The sequence below is a fragment of the Anas acuta genome, chromosome 7, assembly GCF_963932015.1.
Source record: "Anas acuta chromosome 7, bAnaAcu1.1, whole genome shotgun sequence".
Classification (NCBI taxonomy): domain Eukaryota; kingdom Metazoa; phylum Chordata; class Aves; order Anseriformes; family Anatidae; genus Anas; species Anas acuta.
The window spans coordinates 1,813,938-1,829,705 of NC_088985.1; the positions used below are offsets into that span (position 1 = coordinate 1,813,938).

General features: G+C 43.0%; 1 protein-coding gene across 10 annotated transcripts in view; it reads left to right on the forward strand.

Annotated features, from left to right (window-relative positions):
- The window catches only part of SGMS1 (sphingomyelin synthase 1), an 83,466-nt gene that overhangs the window by 61,134 nt on the left and 6,564 nt on the right, over positions 1–15,768 (forward strand). For 7 of the 10 annotated variants that reach the window (XM_068689500.1, XM_068689502.1, XM_068689496.1 and 4 more), the window contains 2 exons: positions 6,636–7,478; positions 12,497–12,614. In XM_068689500.1, coding sequence (XP_068545601.1) covers positions 6,856–7,478; positions 12,497–12,614 — 741 coding nt within the window. In that variant the 5' untranslated portion in view covers positions 6,636–6,855. Of the gene's footprint in view, positions 1–139; positions 164–4,979; positions 5,120–6,194; positions 6,274–6,635; positions 7,479–12,496; positions 12,615–15,768 lie in introns of those variants that run through there. The other 3 variants (XM_068689499.1, XM_068689506.1, XM_068689504.1) reach the window with 3 other exon arrangements.

Here is a 15,768-nt window from a genome sequence, read left to right on the forward strand (position 1 = left end):
GCTCGGATAATGAAATTGCTGGTCAGGTGAAACCCTCTCGTGAGTGTTTGCTGGTTTCCATAACTACTTCACAGCAGAAGAAAGAAGAAGGAGGAGGAATAAAGTTGAGCGAGGAGATGTAGGGCTATGAAGAAGCACAGAGCAAGGCTTCCCTGTTCATCAGGTTTGGAGGAAAAAATGTCTCTGATTGAGCAGTGTGTGTGTATGTATGTTTGTATATTCCTATATATGGGCACCATATAGGTGATGTGTTTTTGTAACAGTCCTGAAGATATTCACCAGCAGTGTTTCTTACCTGAAGATAAGTTGTTTGGTTATTGGGATTCAGCACCAGTACCTTTGTTTTGAGATCCTTGCTGCTGAGCTCTGGGGTTGAGTTTGGAGCTGTTATGCTGAGATCCCTGCCTGTAAGTGAATTCTTATTGCTCTGCTTTTTAAAATTGTGCTGGGAAATATATATATAAGGTTTTTTTGTTTGTTTGTTTTTTCTTCCCATAGAGTAATTTAAGAAAAATGGGCTGCTTTAGGATTTATGTAGCATGCAGGCAATTCCCTCTCTCTGAAGCTGTGTAAGTAGCTAGTCAGGGTATGTGGGAGTAGCTTCGTAGCTTGATCCCAGCCTTCTTTTCGTAATAGTGATTTGCTTGGTCTGGCGCTGTGTCCAGGGACAGTGTTTTCCATCTGGGACTGACCTTGGAAACCTTAGAGCTCTGTGAAACTCGTGTACCCTTCTGTGCCTTCATTTTATATTTACAGGTATCTCCTATCAGCAGGTATCTCCTATCTTCTTAGTGATATCCAGCGCATAATTTGTGGCAGACATAAATTTTTCTTTGCAGATCGGCATTCAGAGGCACTTCGCAGGTACAGGACATCCAGTTGCGGAGGTGTGGGAGCGCTGTTGTCAGTGGTGACAAAATTCCTGTAGAGAGGTGACTGCAGACGTGACTCACACCCTGCTGTTCCGAACAGTTTGTGTTGTGCTGTGAAGCTGCAGGATGAGAGATCCCAACTTTCATCTGGATTATTTGGTGTCTGTGTAACTTCTGCCTGCTGGTGTTTTTTTGGAATTCACCTATGTGTTGCTTTCTAAAGCATTAAAACTTCAGTCGTTACAGCACTTGATTTTTCCTGCTTGCTTGTGTGCATATATCATCAATGTGTATCTCAGTATTATTTTTCAACAGAGAATGTTTCATTATTTTGTCTTCATGTAGTGCTTACTTATCCCCAGACATAGCTTGTTTTAACAATGCTTTTTGCTAAAGGCTTTATCATTTCAACTTTTTAGAGATGTTTAGGGATTATATACAGTTTTGCAACCAAAATGCACCTACTGCATGTGAAAGGATTCGAAAATCTCAGCTCCTTGGAGCTAGTTGCAGTTTCTGAAATGGCTGGTTATTTCACTGATTTCTATAGTGACTGTTGCCTTGGCAGCAAAGGTCCTCACTTAAAGAATAAAAGCACTGTGCAAACATGAGGAAGGCATGATTTCATTTGGGAAGACTGATCTAGCTTCACCTTTTCCAACACCATCCCTCCCTTCCTGTAAATACTGCTATTTCCTTTTCCCTACCTACTTCTACCCAGAGCTTTCTTCATTTGGGTTTCAGAGGACTTCAGGAGGGAATCAGGAATGAACAACTGGTGGTCTTTTTTTGCTGTTTTCGTCTCATCAGTGTTAACGATGAGAAATATTTTTTTTGTGCTGCCAGTTTAGAGGTAATAGGGAGCAAGCCAGCTTTGGGAAGGAGACGACTGCTCTCTGGACCATGCAGCCATCCCCCACAAAGTCTGCCTTCCCAGGGATGTCTGTCACTCACTCAGCAGTCAACTGGCAGGCTTTGAAACTAAAATTGAAATTGTGACACCCAACGTGAGTGCTTAGTTATTCTCCAACCAGACCTAGAGGCAGAAAATTGCGGGTTCTTCTGCACCTTGGCCACCAGGTCAAGTACAGAGGTATAGTCAGCTGCTGATTTGATTGCAGGAAGATCCTGTTCTTTAATCGAAGAGGTGGGTACTTACCAGTTCAACTGCATCAGTTGAACTTCCAGTTCAACTCTAATGCTCAACTGCATCTCCTAAAAACCATGCAAAAGATAAGGGATCTTATTCTGTGAGGTTTCCCAGTCCTCTCTCAAATACTTGTGCAACCTGGCATAGCCACGGTTATGGTACTGCAACCTCCGTGTAGCCAGGTTGAAGCGGTGGGGGGAGATACTTCACTTGCAGTGCTACCGGTCGTGAAATTGGAAAAGGGTCTGAAGGTTTTGAGTTAGGACTTCAATATTCACTGGGAATCTGGAGGAAAAGTTGTGTAAACATGAGAAGGTGGGGACTAGAGACCTTGCTCGAGTTACTTCATCTTGCTCAGTCTTGTGATGAGTGTTTTGAGAAGACTGGTTTTGTCCTGTGTCATTGTTATTACGATGCAATCAGCGTTATGATGATAATCATTCTTATTTATAACTTGTTATCAGGTACAGGCTCCTTATTGAAGCAGATCTGCTGCAGATGCAAGGAGCATTTTAGTTGCCTGGCCTGAGCTCACGGCCCATGTCAGAGCTGGGAAGGCGCAGGTGTGTGCCGGTCATCTTGCATGCCTGAGCCCTTTGACGTGGCCCTGCAGGGCCGATGCCCATCTGCACCTTCTGTGGACAGGAAAAACATTATGTGGAAGCAGTGGGGATAGCAAGGGCTGTTAGTCTCCTGAGCTGCTTCTGCAAACCTCATCTGATCGAGCTTTCAGAAATGCATGATTGAAAATGGGAGGTATTTTTGATGTGACAAGCTGGGAATTGTTGGTAAAGAAGCTTTTTTTCTTCCTCCTCCTCTGTTAGGCAAGCTATGAAATGAAGGCTTGAATAATAAACATTGATCAGAACTTTTAGCTGTTCTTCCTTGTTTTAACTTTCAAAGTGAGTCCGTGGTCTGCATCCTCAGCAGAGTATTTTCTTTCCTCTCAGCCTTCCTCCCGTGAGTATCAATTACTCCAACTTCACGGAAGGTGCTCGGTAGTGATTTACTCACCCATGATGTGACAGCAGCAGGCTGGGATCGCACCCAGCGGGTGCTGAACTTGTGCTCCCAGAACCGTCAGTTGTGAGCTCTGAGGATTTCTGCTCCTTCACTCTTTGTGGAGCCCGATGCTGTCAGTGTCTGTCTGCAGAGGGTGAGACCCAGATTTCTACCAGGGATGAAAGTGTATGTCTGTGTGTATATGAGATAGGATTCTTCATTTTTACAGCCAATGAAGCCTCTTAGGAAAAATGCTTTTACACTCTATAACGACACAAACAAAGGATTTGAGCAATCTTTATTCTTCTGCATGGTATCTCTTAAAGGCAGAATTGATGGTGAGCTTAAAGAATAAAGCATATACAGGTTTCTGAATTGATTGTATTGAAGGTTGGCTGCATTTTCTTGAGCAGTGATAAATACGGTTCTTTTGCATTGTAATCATCATGTGAGGGATCCTTTAGCAAGCAGGAGGCTTGCAATGTGTTGACAAGGGCTAGACAGAAAAGCCATGTGTAAGGATGATAATAGTTCAAGATGCTCTTTCCTTCTTTGTAGCTTTCTGAGTGTTTGGGAAACTAGATTGCAGTCCCGCCAGCTTTCAAAATTAATAAGCCTTAATATTGCCCCACCTTGTGGTGTGTGCAGCGTGCTTCAACAACCCCAAATCCATGCTGAATTTGTAAAGCAAAACTTGCAGAGGCAGTTGGTGCAGCTGTTCAGTGGCACAGGGAAATGACGTCCAGCTGCAGGACAGAGCCAAGGTGTTATAACTGGATTCAAACAAGAGTAACCTAGGCTCTTACTGCCATATCAAGAGTGTCACATAAATGATGCCCCCCTCAAAAACAGCAAGCACCTGGACTGCTATAGAAAAGTCTGCCAGTATGAGCTGTGAGTTTGATGCAGAGCATTTTCTGGTGCTGCATTCATGGATTTCAGCCAGGTTATCAGTCCCAGGACACATGTAAAAGAGTACATGCATTTTATGAAAGCGACGTGCTCTCTGTATAGACGCAGATTCCCTGTGAATTACTGGTACATCACCTGAGACAGAAATATCATGGACATCAAAAAGGTAATAGTGGCAGGGAGTAAGGGTATGGGTTCATGCTTGAGCTTCGTGCTGCAGCTGGTACTGGATCCAGGGTTTCGTGTGCCCCGCAATAATGCGAGTACATCGAGTACATCGCAGACTGGTGCAATGGAGAGTTGATCTACTCCTTTGGTGAAAGCCTTGTCAGAGTTGGTAATGTGGGTTAACATGCATAATTCAATCAATCCTGGTTTTCCATGTTCAGAGCTCTGTAACTAAACACCGATTTGCTAAACGCAACTTGAATAATGAAGTGATCCGTGTCTAAAGGCCTTTCTCGGTACCATCCCACTGTAAAATGAAAGAAGGAAAATAGAGCTGTATCCTTTCTTCCTATGTTTTAAAATAGCATGGTATTCGCAATGGAGAATATTTATCTTCATCCCTGTTTGCTTCATGTATTTCATGTGCATGCTTGGCATGAGCACTAAGTTAGAGGTGGTGTACCCAAAGTGTTACGAGCCCTTTGTCCAAAGCTTTTTCTTCTATTAATCACCAGACCTAGGTGATTCCATAGAGAAGGTTAAAAAATATATATGTTTCTTGCTCAATTTAGATGAGTAGGTCAAAAAAATATGTTTATATGCTGTATAGTCAAGTTTTGCAAAGGAACATAGGTCTGTATCTGTTTTGCACCTTTTATATTCAAATCTTGCCAGTATTATAGATTACTTTGTTTTCCCTGAGTCGAAGCACTGTTCCATGTGACAAAACACAAACATACTTCTGTAGTTTGTAAGAAGCTAAAAATACTCTTCAAGCTGATAAAGGCACGATATGACTTCTGGAAATGCAAAGCAGCTTTTTCCTGTGCCGTTACTTTCTTTAGGTCACTTGGTGGTTATGATACCGTGGTCTTCTGCAGGAGAGACTCCAATAAAATGGGAGCAAAATCAAATAGTTGGGAAGGAAGCCTGGCAGGCTTGTCAGTGGGATGGCAAGCTGGTGATAGGAGTACTCAATGTTTTTTTCTCTGCTCTGGAGGGGACTGTGTTTTGTGTAAGTATTTCACTTCTGGGTGTTTGCTGTACCCTGCTGCGTCATCGTTGCATCGTGCTGAGGATTTTGCTGCCCATGTCGTAGAAATGCAGTAAGAGATTCTAGCAAGTAACATCTATTTTACTGTAAATGTTGTAATTGAGCAGCTTTTCCAAGCTTCTTCTAATTTTTCCTAATTAACTGGATGCAGAAGGTTTTTACAGTTCATTTTTTCCCAGTACCTCCTCCTCCCCCCCTCTTGCAGTTTCACTTTCATTTCTCATAGAGTCGTAGAGCTCGGGCTGGGAGGAACCTCAGAGGCCTCTGGTTCCAAGCCCCTGCCATAGGCAGAAACACCACCCACTAGATCAGGTTGCTCAGGGCCTTGTTCAACCTGGCCTTAAACACCTCCAGGGATGGGGCATCCACAACCTCTCCAGGCAACCTGTGCCAGTGCCTCACCACCCTCTGAGTGAAGAATTTCCTCCTAGCATCTGATCTAAATCTCCCCTCCCATAGGTGCCCCTCTGGGTTACAAACATGCACTGCTGGCTCATGTCGAGCTTTTTGTCCACTAAAACTCCCAACTCTTTCTCTACAGGGCTGCTCTCAGTGAGTTCTTCTCCCAGTCTGTACTCGTTTCAGGGATTGCCCCAACCCAGGTGCAGCACCCTGCACTTGTTGAACCTCATTCAGTTCACATGGGCCTACTTGTCAAGCTTTTCATCCACTATTTTTCTGTTATTTAATTTGTACCTTACTGCAGACATCTGAATTCTAGCAGTGTACCATGGAAACCATAACATTTACCTTGAAGAGCTGCTAAACATCTGCTCTGCAAACTTAAATGCTTCTGTTTATTTTCAGCATAGCCTGTTTGGGCATTGTTTTTCCTTCTGATACTTTTTCAGACCATATAGCTTCGTTTTATATACATTAGGGATATGGTTTAGTGGGGACTGTTAGCGTTAGGTCAGAGGTTGGACTCGATGATCTTGAGGTCTCTTCCAACCTAGAAATTCTGTGATTATTTTTTGTTGCTGACTTGTAGTAAAACATTTGGTGTGGTACACTAGACTTTTTTTTTTCCTTGCAGAACAGAAACCAGGCATATCATTCAGTAACTAGGCACAGTGCGTTTGATAAGATACCACTGGGTGGTGGGGGAAAAGAAGGTTTGTGACATGACCATTTGCTCTGTAAATCCTTAAATCTGTTAGTATTGCAATTTTAAGAGAGGGTTGGGTACTGGTTATGGACCAGAACTGAGCAGTAATAGAAAACTTCACAAATATGGAACAAAAAGGAGTCCTTCCCACAGTTGCAAAGCAGTGTTCTTAATACAAAATTGTTAATGCTCTTGAGTAGCCTGTAGCAAGCTCAGAAGGGACGGGGTGTATACAAGTGCTAGCACTCAATTTGATTAATCATTTCCAGGCCTGAGTCTGGTTATTTTGCAGAAATTTTGTCTTCGAACGTGAAATGTAAACTTTTGGTAAATACTCTCTTAATTACATTTTTCCCCCTTCCTCCCTAGGAAGAAGAATGCCAACACGAATATGAAGTGAACCATTTCCTGCACTTTTCACGGTGCCTGGGTGCTCACATCAGATGGTTAGAGACAGAGACTTGTCTCTTGCCAAACTGCTTCCTCAGACACGATGAAGCCAAGGAAGAGCTTTCTGATGCACTGGAGTCACAGTGACTGCTGCCCAATTTAAAATCAATGTGAGACTGCGCTCCAGCTGTCTGGCGAGATGAAAGAAGTGCTGTTGTGGTCGCCCGAAGAGGTGACAAATTGGCTAACAGAAAATGCTGTGCCGGAGTATTGTGAGCCATTGAAGAGCTTCACTGGGCAGGATTTGATCAACCTGACAGAGGAGGATTTCAAGAAGACACCTCTCTCCCGGGTGTCTTCCGACAGTGGACAGCGGCTATTGCACATGATTGAGACCTTAAAAATGGCTCATCACATCGAGGCTCACAAAAATGGGCACATCAATGGGCACATCCCTGTCAGCATGAGGAACACCACACATGAAAACGGCTTTAGTAGTAAAATGAAGCTGAACGGGGTGCCAAATGGGTATAAGAAGGAGATGATAAAGATCCCCATGCCAGAGCCAGAGCGCTCACAGTATCCCATGGAATGGGGGAAGACTTTCCTGGCTTTTATTTATGCACTTTGTTGTTTCATCTTTACCACAGTGACTATCTCAGTTGTTCATGAAAGAGTGCCTCCCAAGGAGGTGCAGCCTCCCTTACCAGATGCATTTTTTGATCGTTTTGATCGGGTGCAATGGGCCTTTTCTATTTGTGAAATTAATGGCATGATCCTTGTAGGACTGTGGTTTGTTCAGTGGCTGCTGTTAAAATACAAGTAAGTAAAACCTTCAGAAACCAAGTGCTTGTGTACATACTCGTGACAGCTTTTGGAGGTCAGACACTGTTTTACATCCAAGTAAAATGAAGTTTCTTGTGATATTGCTGATTTTGGTATTCCAGACTGAAATAGACGCCATGCCATGGGCTCTGTCTGCAGTTTGTATGGGCTTATTGTGCTAAACTGGGGAGTTCAGTCCAACTGCCACATCAAAAACGAAGGAACAGTGCTGGTCTTGCTTGCCTGCAGAGTTAACTTGAGCCCTTTTCACATGTGAAAAACCTTGAATTGTATATAATGATGTTCTTAACTCAGTTGACTGTTCTGCCTAAATAAGAATGAGGACAACTCATGCTGACGTAACTCATCAGCTGTGAACTGATTGAGAATGGATTTAGTCTTACTGTAGTTTGCCTGATGTGAAGATCCTACCCTAAATTTACAGTACTTTTGGACAAAAACAGCAGGCGGTGGTTTAATCTGTGCACCTAAGCAGTGTTGCATAAAAAGTTTTGAAGTACATTTTCTGCTTGACATTAGGTGGGACAGGTAACATCACGAACAGAGTATGCTGAAAGCTAATCATAAAGTACACAAAAGTGTAGACACAATGAATTTACGAGGTTATCTGGGTGCATGCTCATACCTGGTCAGAATTGCAATGGTAAATTTGCCTGCCAGTGCAAGGCACTTACCTTTTTATTCTCTACAGGGTGGATGTGCATGCTGATGCTTAATTTGGTGTTTTTAAAGTGCCGTAAATCCACACCTTGGGCTGCCTTACCATGAGTGGTCTGGTACAAATCCTTGTGCTGCTATGACTGTGAAGTGTTCAAAGTCAAGTGGCTTGAAGCAGTATGAAGTGGCAAGCCACTTCTGCTTTCAAAAACCAGACACAAGCATGCCCCGGTGCCTTAACCCAAAGGGCTCTTTTCTCCTCTGCTAATGCAGGATCTCTTTCTTTACCTGTTCCCTGACTCTTTAATGTGGCTCCTATATTTGAAAAAACAATAATTGGAAGGCATATAACTTGGGCATCACCGTGTTCAATACAAGATCCTTTGGTTTACAGAACTTTGTAACGACTGTAGAATTTTAGATTGCCCTTTTTCAAAAAAAGTAAAGCCAGATGCTACTCACTCTTGTAATGGAGAAAAACTTTAAAACTTAAATGTGATCAGGTTGTTTACCAGCTTGCTAAGGTTACAGTCTGAAAGGAGAGAATTGCTAAGCTAGGGCAGATACCTTTATCCAATATAGTTGCAGATTTCCATAGCTAAATGTTTAAGTAATCCATGAGACACTGTGAAATACTCATTCTGGTGAGCTAATCCAGATACTGTTGAGACACAGAGACACAGCTTTTGCTTTGTGTCTTTTCACTGATGCACTGTGTATGAGCACTTCCTATCAAAAAAAAAAAAAAAAAAGCCTTACTTTATGAAATACAAAGGTCATTAATATATGGAGCGAGCAATGAAAATATAAATTGGTCCTGAGATTTTTTTTCGCCTTTTCTGTTGCTTTATACTAGTTAATGTATTTTCTCAGCTGAAATTTCAAAATTTTTTTTTCAGATATGGTATTCCTTAAAGGAAAGTTTCTAGAATGGTTATTTTAGTCCATTTATTTTTTATTATAGAAACTGTGAAACTTTTTTTTTTTTTTTTTTACGTGCACACATTTATAGGAGGAAGACTCTACCCTGGTGTGCTCTCTTGTTCTGTTTATGGCTTTATCAGCTTCTGTATCAGATCCTGCGTCAGTAGCTGCAGTGCTGAGCTCTCCTCCATGCTCTGGTCCAGTTGCTTGCGATGAAAAGGGGAGCCGTAGACTTGGCGTCCCTGAGCATAAAATGTTCAAAACCAAGGGGAGCACCCAGAGAAGGCCATGGGGAAGTGCTCTCAAAAATGGAGTGTCAGGTTAATCGGGCAGTACAAGGGATCAAACACACAGTGATGAATTAAAAACAGCAGAATCCATAAGGTCCTTGGAGATTTCAAAGCAGTGGGGGATGGGTTGACTTGATTACAAAGTTTTATGGCATCATTGATAGGTATGGAGGGTTTTCCCTCCATTTGCTTTGATGTGTTCACTCCTTCTTCTTCTAGTGTAAAGGGAAGTTGGAGTCACAGAGCTTTCCATTTTCATTATCAGTCCTGGGCTGTGCCAGTCAGTATGTCTCCTGGTCACACACTGCTTTGGGGGCCTTTCTTCTTGTAAAGGAGCGGAGCTATCCAGGTCTGCGATCTGTCAGTAAGCAGCAGAAGGAAAAAACAGGAGAGGTGCTCATGGGAACAGGACAGTGACACAGCTTTCTCCTGAGGACCTTGCTCTTGTGGCTTTGGTTGGTGAACCACAAAATGCTCTAAAAGAGCTGAATCACTTTTGTGGCGTGGGTCGTCACCTTCCTTTGGAACTTAATTCAAGAACAAAGGGGGGACATTAAGCCAAACAGACCTTCTTGGCTTTTCTGACCTCCAGTGGTGTCAGGGACGGCGATTGCCACAACCCGTTGGAGATCTGAAGATGAGATGTGAAGCCAGGTGGTTGCTCAGATGAGAGCACTACCATTTGTGGCCCTCTCTGAGGGAAAGTTCAGAATTGCTGATGAACCAGAAGCATTATTGTCCGTGAGCTGAATTGCAGCCAGGGGCTGGGTTGGACCTTTAACCAAAGGAGGCAGTTTCCTTGTTGCAGGCTTTTCCTGAAACACTTGTCTTTGTCAAGCAGTGAAACTCCTATTGCTTGTCATATTGCACCCATATGTGATGCAAGGATCCATGCAGAGCACTGTCCATGGCCTTTATGGCAGGGGTATTTGGCTGGTTTCACCAGAAATCAGGAGCAGGCTGGATGCTTGTCTGGGGACCCTGGGCTGCCTGAGCCTTTTTCCACGGACACAGCAGGGAGCCCGAGGAGCCCAGGCAAGGTGCCTGTCTGCAAGCACTGCCAAGGTCCTAACTTCTCTGGGAAGCGTTCCCAGATGGTTCAGGAGAAGCACAGTGATGGTGTTTGGCAGTGTTTGACATCTCATTCAGCCTGCACGCTCACAGCATTGAAAAAGCTGCATACTCACTACCCACATGAGGAAGGTGGAGTCTGGCCAGGAGGAACTTTATTACAACTATCCAGTAATAAGCCTAGAGAGTGCACTTGTTAGCTGGCAGAAAAACATCAGGTCTTTTAGATTTTATTTTACTTTTTTAAGTTACAGTACAAAGCACTTTGATGCAGACTTTCCTAAGCTAAAGTACACGATTCAACTTTAAACCAAGTACTTTCATGGGTAATGTTAATTAAAGGCATTAATTGCTCAGTAAAACACTGCCGCTTCTTTGGTCTCTTGAATGCAGTGCTGCTCAATCTTTACTCCCCAACCTCACCTTTTGTCTTCATAGGGGGGATATAGAGAAAAGCCAGGCACCCATGTGAGGTCTTTAACAGATCACCCTTCCAAGAGAAAAACTGCACCTAAACCACAGGGGAAAACCACTGCCCCAGGGGCCATGGTGCCTTCAACTCAAGGTCTTTTCTCCAACCTAGATAATTCTGTGATTTTGTGATTCAGTCCATGGAGCTACACTAATAAAGTATAATTTTTAACTCCCAGTTGTGTTCCTGTTTTACACTGGGGGAGGAGGAGGACACTTGAAATGTTCTGTCTCAATAGCAGTGAGCACTCAAGTGCAAAATGCGCTTGTACATATCTGAAGCTTTTCTGATAAATTAAGGCATTCATGTTGTTATTGATCTGGCACTGCAAAGTTGTACTCCCCTGAGAGTAGAGCACTACAGTTTAATAACTCTGTCAAAAACTATTAAAAAGCAGCCAATTTCAGCTTTGAAAGAACTCAGCTCAGTAAAAAATGGTTTGTTTGTTTGTTTTTTTAATAGCAAAAGCTTTAAAATAGCAACAAACGAATGTCAGGACTTGCAGCTTGTATTACAAACCTTGTAGTACCCAAATTATCCTAAGTATAAATAACAATGATTTAAAATCAACCCAGACAAAAAGGGCCTGTGCCAGCAGGACACAGCAGTGATTAAATTCATGAACTGCTGTAATTGGATATGGCCTCCGTTTCATAAAGCCTTTGGTGATTTCTCTTTGCTGACAGCTATGCAAGACACATACAGTTTGCTTTCTGTCCTGATGGGTGTGTTGGAAGGGGTTTAATTGCCATGGTTCTTTCCTGGTGACGTTTTACTTGTTAGGTAGCAGTGAAACTCAGTAAGCGTGTTTTGGGGCTGGCAGTCACTTCCAAGTCAAACTTGCAGCCCTTTACAGTGGGTGCTCTCGCTGTTTTTGCAGAACTGCCCTACGGTACCCCAGAATTCAGCAATTTACTGGCAGCCATCCCTGAGTGAATCTCATGCAGCTACAGCTGCTTGCCTGGAGGATGGTTTCCTATGGAAACACCCTATCCTGTGGCCAATGCAGCTCTAAATTCATATTTGGGATGTTTTATTGCTGATGTGAATTGCTTCCTCTCTTAATGCTGCTCAAGAAAGATATGTTCTCCTTCATTTGGGTCATACAAGCTAATTCTTCTAAAGCAATCCTTTTTAATTACTTAAGGGTGTGTGTCAGCAGAAATTAACTTACAATATTTTCTTTATAAGATGAAAGGCAGTAACTTTATCCCCTGCTTTGAATAGAAAATTAGTGATCAATCTAAGTTAATGGAGGGGTGTGGGGCATGAAATCCCTTTTAATGTCTTCAGCACTAAATCTGAGCAGGCTTTTGTATTCTAATCCTTAAATTTCCTGTAATCAACTTCATGGGTAATGTTAGTTGAGTTGTTTGTGTACTTCTGACCTGTAAAGTGTGGGAATATTTGTAAAGGAATTCAGTATCCACAGGTGCAAGTTGGTATAGATGAATAAGTCATGAGTTTCAAAAGCATCGAGAAGAGAAAAGTATCTAGCTTTTGTGTTTTATTTACCTTTTCATGTTGTATTTACATTGAGTAACCTCCTTTTTCTTTTTCCTCTTTTTTTTTTCTTCTAGGTCTATAATTAGCAGAAGATTTTTCTGTATAGTTGGCACACTATACTTGTATCGGTGTATTACAATGTATGTAACGACACTCCCAGTACCTGGCATGCATTTCAAGTGTTCTCCAAAGGTAAACTTCTTGCTACCTTTCTTTATTTTAATCTTCATGTTTTCCCCTTGTCCCACTATTGCCAAAACTGTGAGCAGCCCTTTCGCAGTGATTGCTACTAATTTGAAGCACCGACTTGGCATCACAGGGAGACTTCTATCTGCAGATCATCAGTTTCCTTTGCTAAGGTGCTGACACTTTGCTTTTGGGCAGGGCAAGCATTTTCATCCTTCAAAAAGAGCAAATCTATGTAATTTCTCTATCAGTTGGAACTGATTTGTACGTTCAGCATTTTTCTGTCTCCACTGAAGTGGTCAAAGGTTGCTACCTGGAGAAGTTCCCTATGTGACACATTTCTAAACACTTCAGTGTGTCAAATCTGATTACAATTTGTACTTGAAATTGGCCCAAAGAGACTTTTTAAGGACAGTTTCACATGAAAAACTCTTCCCTTTGCTGCTGTTTGCATATTTTACAATTATGCATATATTGCAATTGTGTTATTGCAAACACTTGCCCCCCTCCTCCTTCAACTAGCTCTGTTTGTTGTCCCACAAAATAAAACGGTCTTAAGAAAGCCATGACTGAAACCAAGTTATTGCGTTGGAGTTGTTTAGAAAGTCTCTCTTAGTCAGTGTTGAAGGGTAATTACATGTAATTCATGAAACAAGGAGTGTTGTCGTATCCTCAGTAAGTTTGCAGATGACACCAAGTTAGGTGGGACTGTTGATCTGTTTGAGGGTAGGAGGACTCTGCAGAGGAATCTGGGTAGGCCAGATTGAGGACATCTGTACAAGGTTCAGCAAGGCCAAGTGGCAGCTCCTGCACTTTGGTCACAACAACCCCATGCAGCACTACAGGCTTGGGGCAGGGTGGCTGGAAAGCTGTGCAGAGGAAAAGGACCTGAGGGTGTTGGTCGATGCTCGCCTGAACGTGTGCCAGCAGTGTGCCCAGGTGGCCAAGAAGGCCAACGGCATCCTGGCTTGTGTCAGGAATAGTGCAGCCAGCAGGACCAGGGAGGTGATCGTCCTCCTGTACTCTGCTCTGGTGAGGCAGCACCTCGAGTGCTGTGTTCAGCTTTAGGCCCCTCACTGCAAGCAGGACATCGAGGCCCTGCAGCGTGTCCAGAGAAGAGCTACAAAGCTGGTGATGGGCCTGGTCCGCAAGTCCTGTGAGGAGCGGCTGAGGGCACTGGGGGTGTTTAGTTGGGAGAAGAGGAGGCTCAGGGGAGGAGACCTCATTGACCTTATTATAGTTACTTTAAAGGAGGTGGGGATCAGGCTCTTGTCCCAAGCAGCAAGCGATGAGATGAGGGGAAATGGAGATGTCTTTTCCAACCTGAATGATTCCATGATCTATCTCTCCCACAAGCACAAGAAACAAGGTTTGTGTATTAGACACGTGTTTTTTTTTGCCATAGCAGTTCGTTTCCTTGCCCCTTTTACTTAAGTTATAGCACAGACAGGAGAAAGGGGGGGTGGATGGGGACTAATTTCTGTGAAACACCTAAACATCTTCAGCACGCACAGTTCAGCAGGTTTGTGTGCACAACCGTGAATTAGATGACAGGTAGCAAAGTCATAAATCAAGATTGTGATTTGGCTTGATACACGTGCTGTCACAACTTTGATGAAGATTGCTGGTACATACAAGCCTGTAGGACAAACAAAGCTGAAATGCTTGGGTTCCTCAGGGAAGTAAAGCCAACAAACATGCTGTATTGTTTGTTTGATGATTTGCCAAGCCACATGTGGCTTCTTGAGGGACCTAAGTCTTTTGTAAAGAAAAGTGAGGAGGAGAGGAGTCAACATTGTATTTGATCAGTCAGCTATTATGAGACTTAAAAAAACACGCAGGGAGCGAAGTGAGTAAATCTGCCATTTTTGTAAATTTACAGCATTGGCAAGTTGTTCTCATTACTCATGTAAAGACAAGCCAATGTTGTGCCCTTCTATTGCCCTGCTTGAAAAGATCAGCTGGGCTTTTTTGAAAGCTATAAATACATGGGTGGGAAAAAAACTTCTCAACACCTTACTGAGCTGCAGGGGATTGTGAAGAGCAGTTTTTGGGAGCATTTTTAAGATTTGTAAGGAACTGCAAGCAGGAAATATTTAAATGCTACAAAAGCTTTGTGTACACCTGTCCAAAAAGTACAATTTTCCCATTCTTAAAGCAAGAAGGAGCTTTAAAACAAAGGAGGAAGATACTTGCAATGGCCAGTCGGGGGTTCTGTGTTTTCATCTGGCTGTTAAATGGTTACTGTGGATGATAAAATGAGGTAAGGATCCAGCATGCTGAGTGCACTGATCCATTTGGCTGCCTCCTTTGAGCTTAGGTGGTTCCTGCTTCCTTCTGGGTCCCGGAGGTGCTCAGCACATCCTGGTTGGGCCTTTCCCACAGCAGGTGTTTTTGTGGATTTGTTTAATAGTTGGTCTGGTGTTAGAGCTGGAGGCATCAAAAGCAAGGTCTGGGGATGCTGCCTACTGCCTGTAGGGCACTTGGTAGGAAGGAAAGGGGTAAGAAGGTCTTGGTTTGGAGGTCGTTCAGAGCATGTCCTTCAGGTGTGAGGAATGTCCCTGTTGCTTGTGTGGATTGTGTGAATGGAAGCCCTTGCAGAATTGGCACCGTCTGCTGACAAACACCATTACTGGTTCTTTTGCAATGTGAGGTGGGAAGAAATGACTTTGAAGGCTTTTCAAGGCAGGGCAGGGGATGCCATAGGTTTTGAAGTGAGATGCTCTATTTTGTGTGTTAAATGTGGTGTTACATTTGGATGTACAGGTTAGGGCAGTTCATTTTATTTTCTGTTGGATTATCATCTGTAGGGCTTGTGTTGTTATGAACAAGATCAGTTAAATAAAGTTTGATTTATCTGAAGTGCTTTGCCTCTTGAACAGAAGGGAAAACAGATGTTTAAAGAACATGGCAAATTTCTAACTATAGCTGGGAATGCTTTTAACCCCTTTTCCTTTTGTGAAACAGGATTTTTGAGACTGTATTACAGAATTCCTAGGTTTTCCAATAGTCTTTATTTTGATCCTCACTGCACGTATGTGGCATCTCCCAAGAATATAATGAATAAAAAGTCTGAACCTATTACCTCTGCTTGAAGATTCCTGCTAAAATATTTTCCTGCCCAGCCATGAACATTAGCAAAGGCTGCCAGCAAGACCTC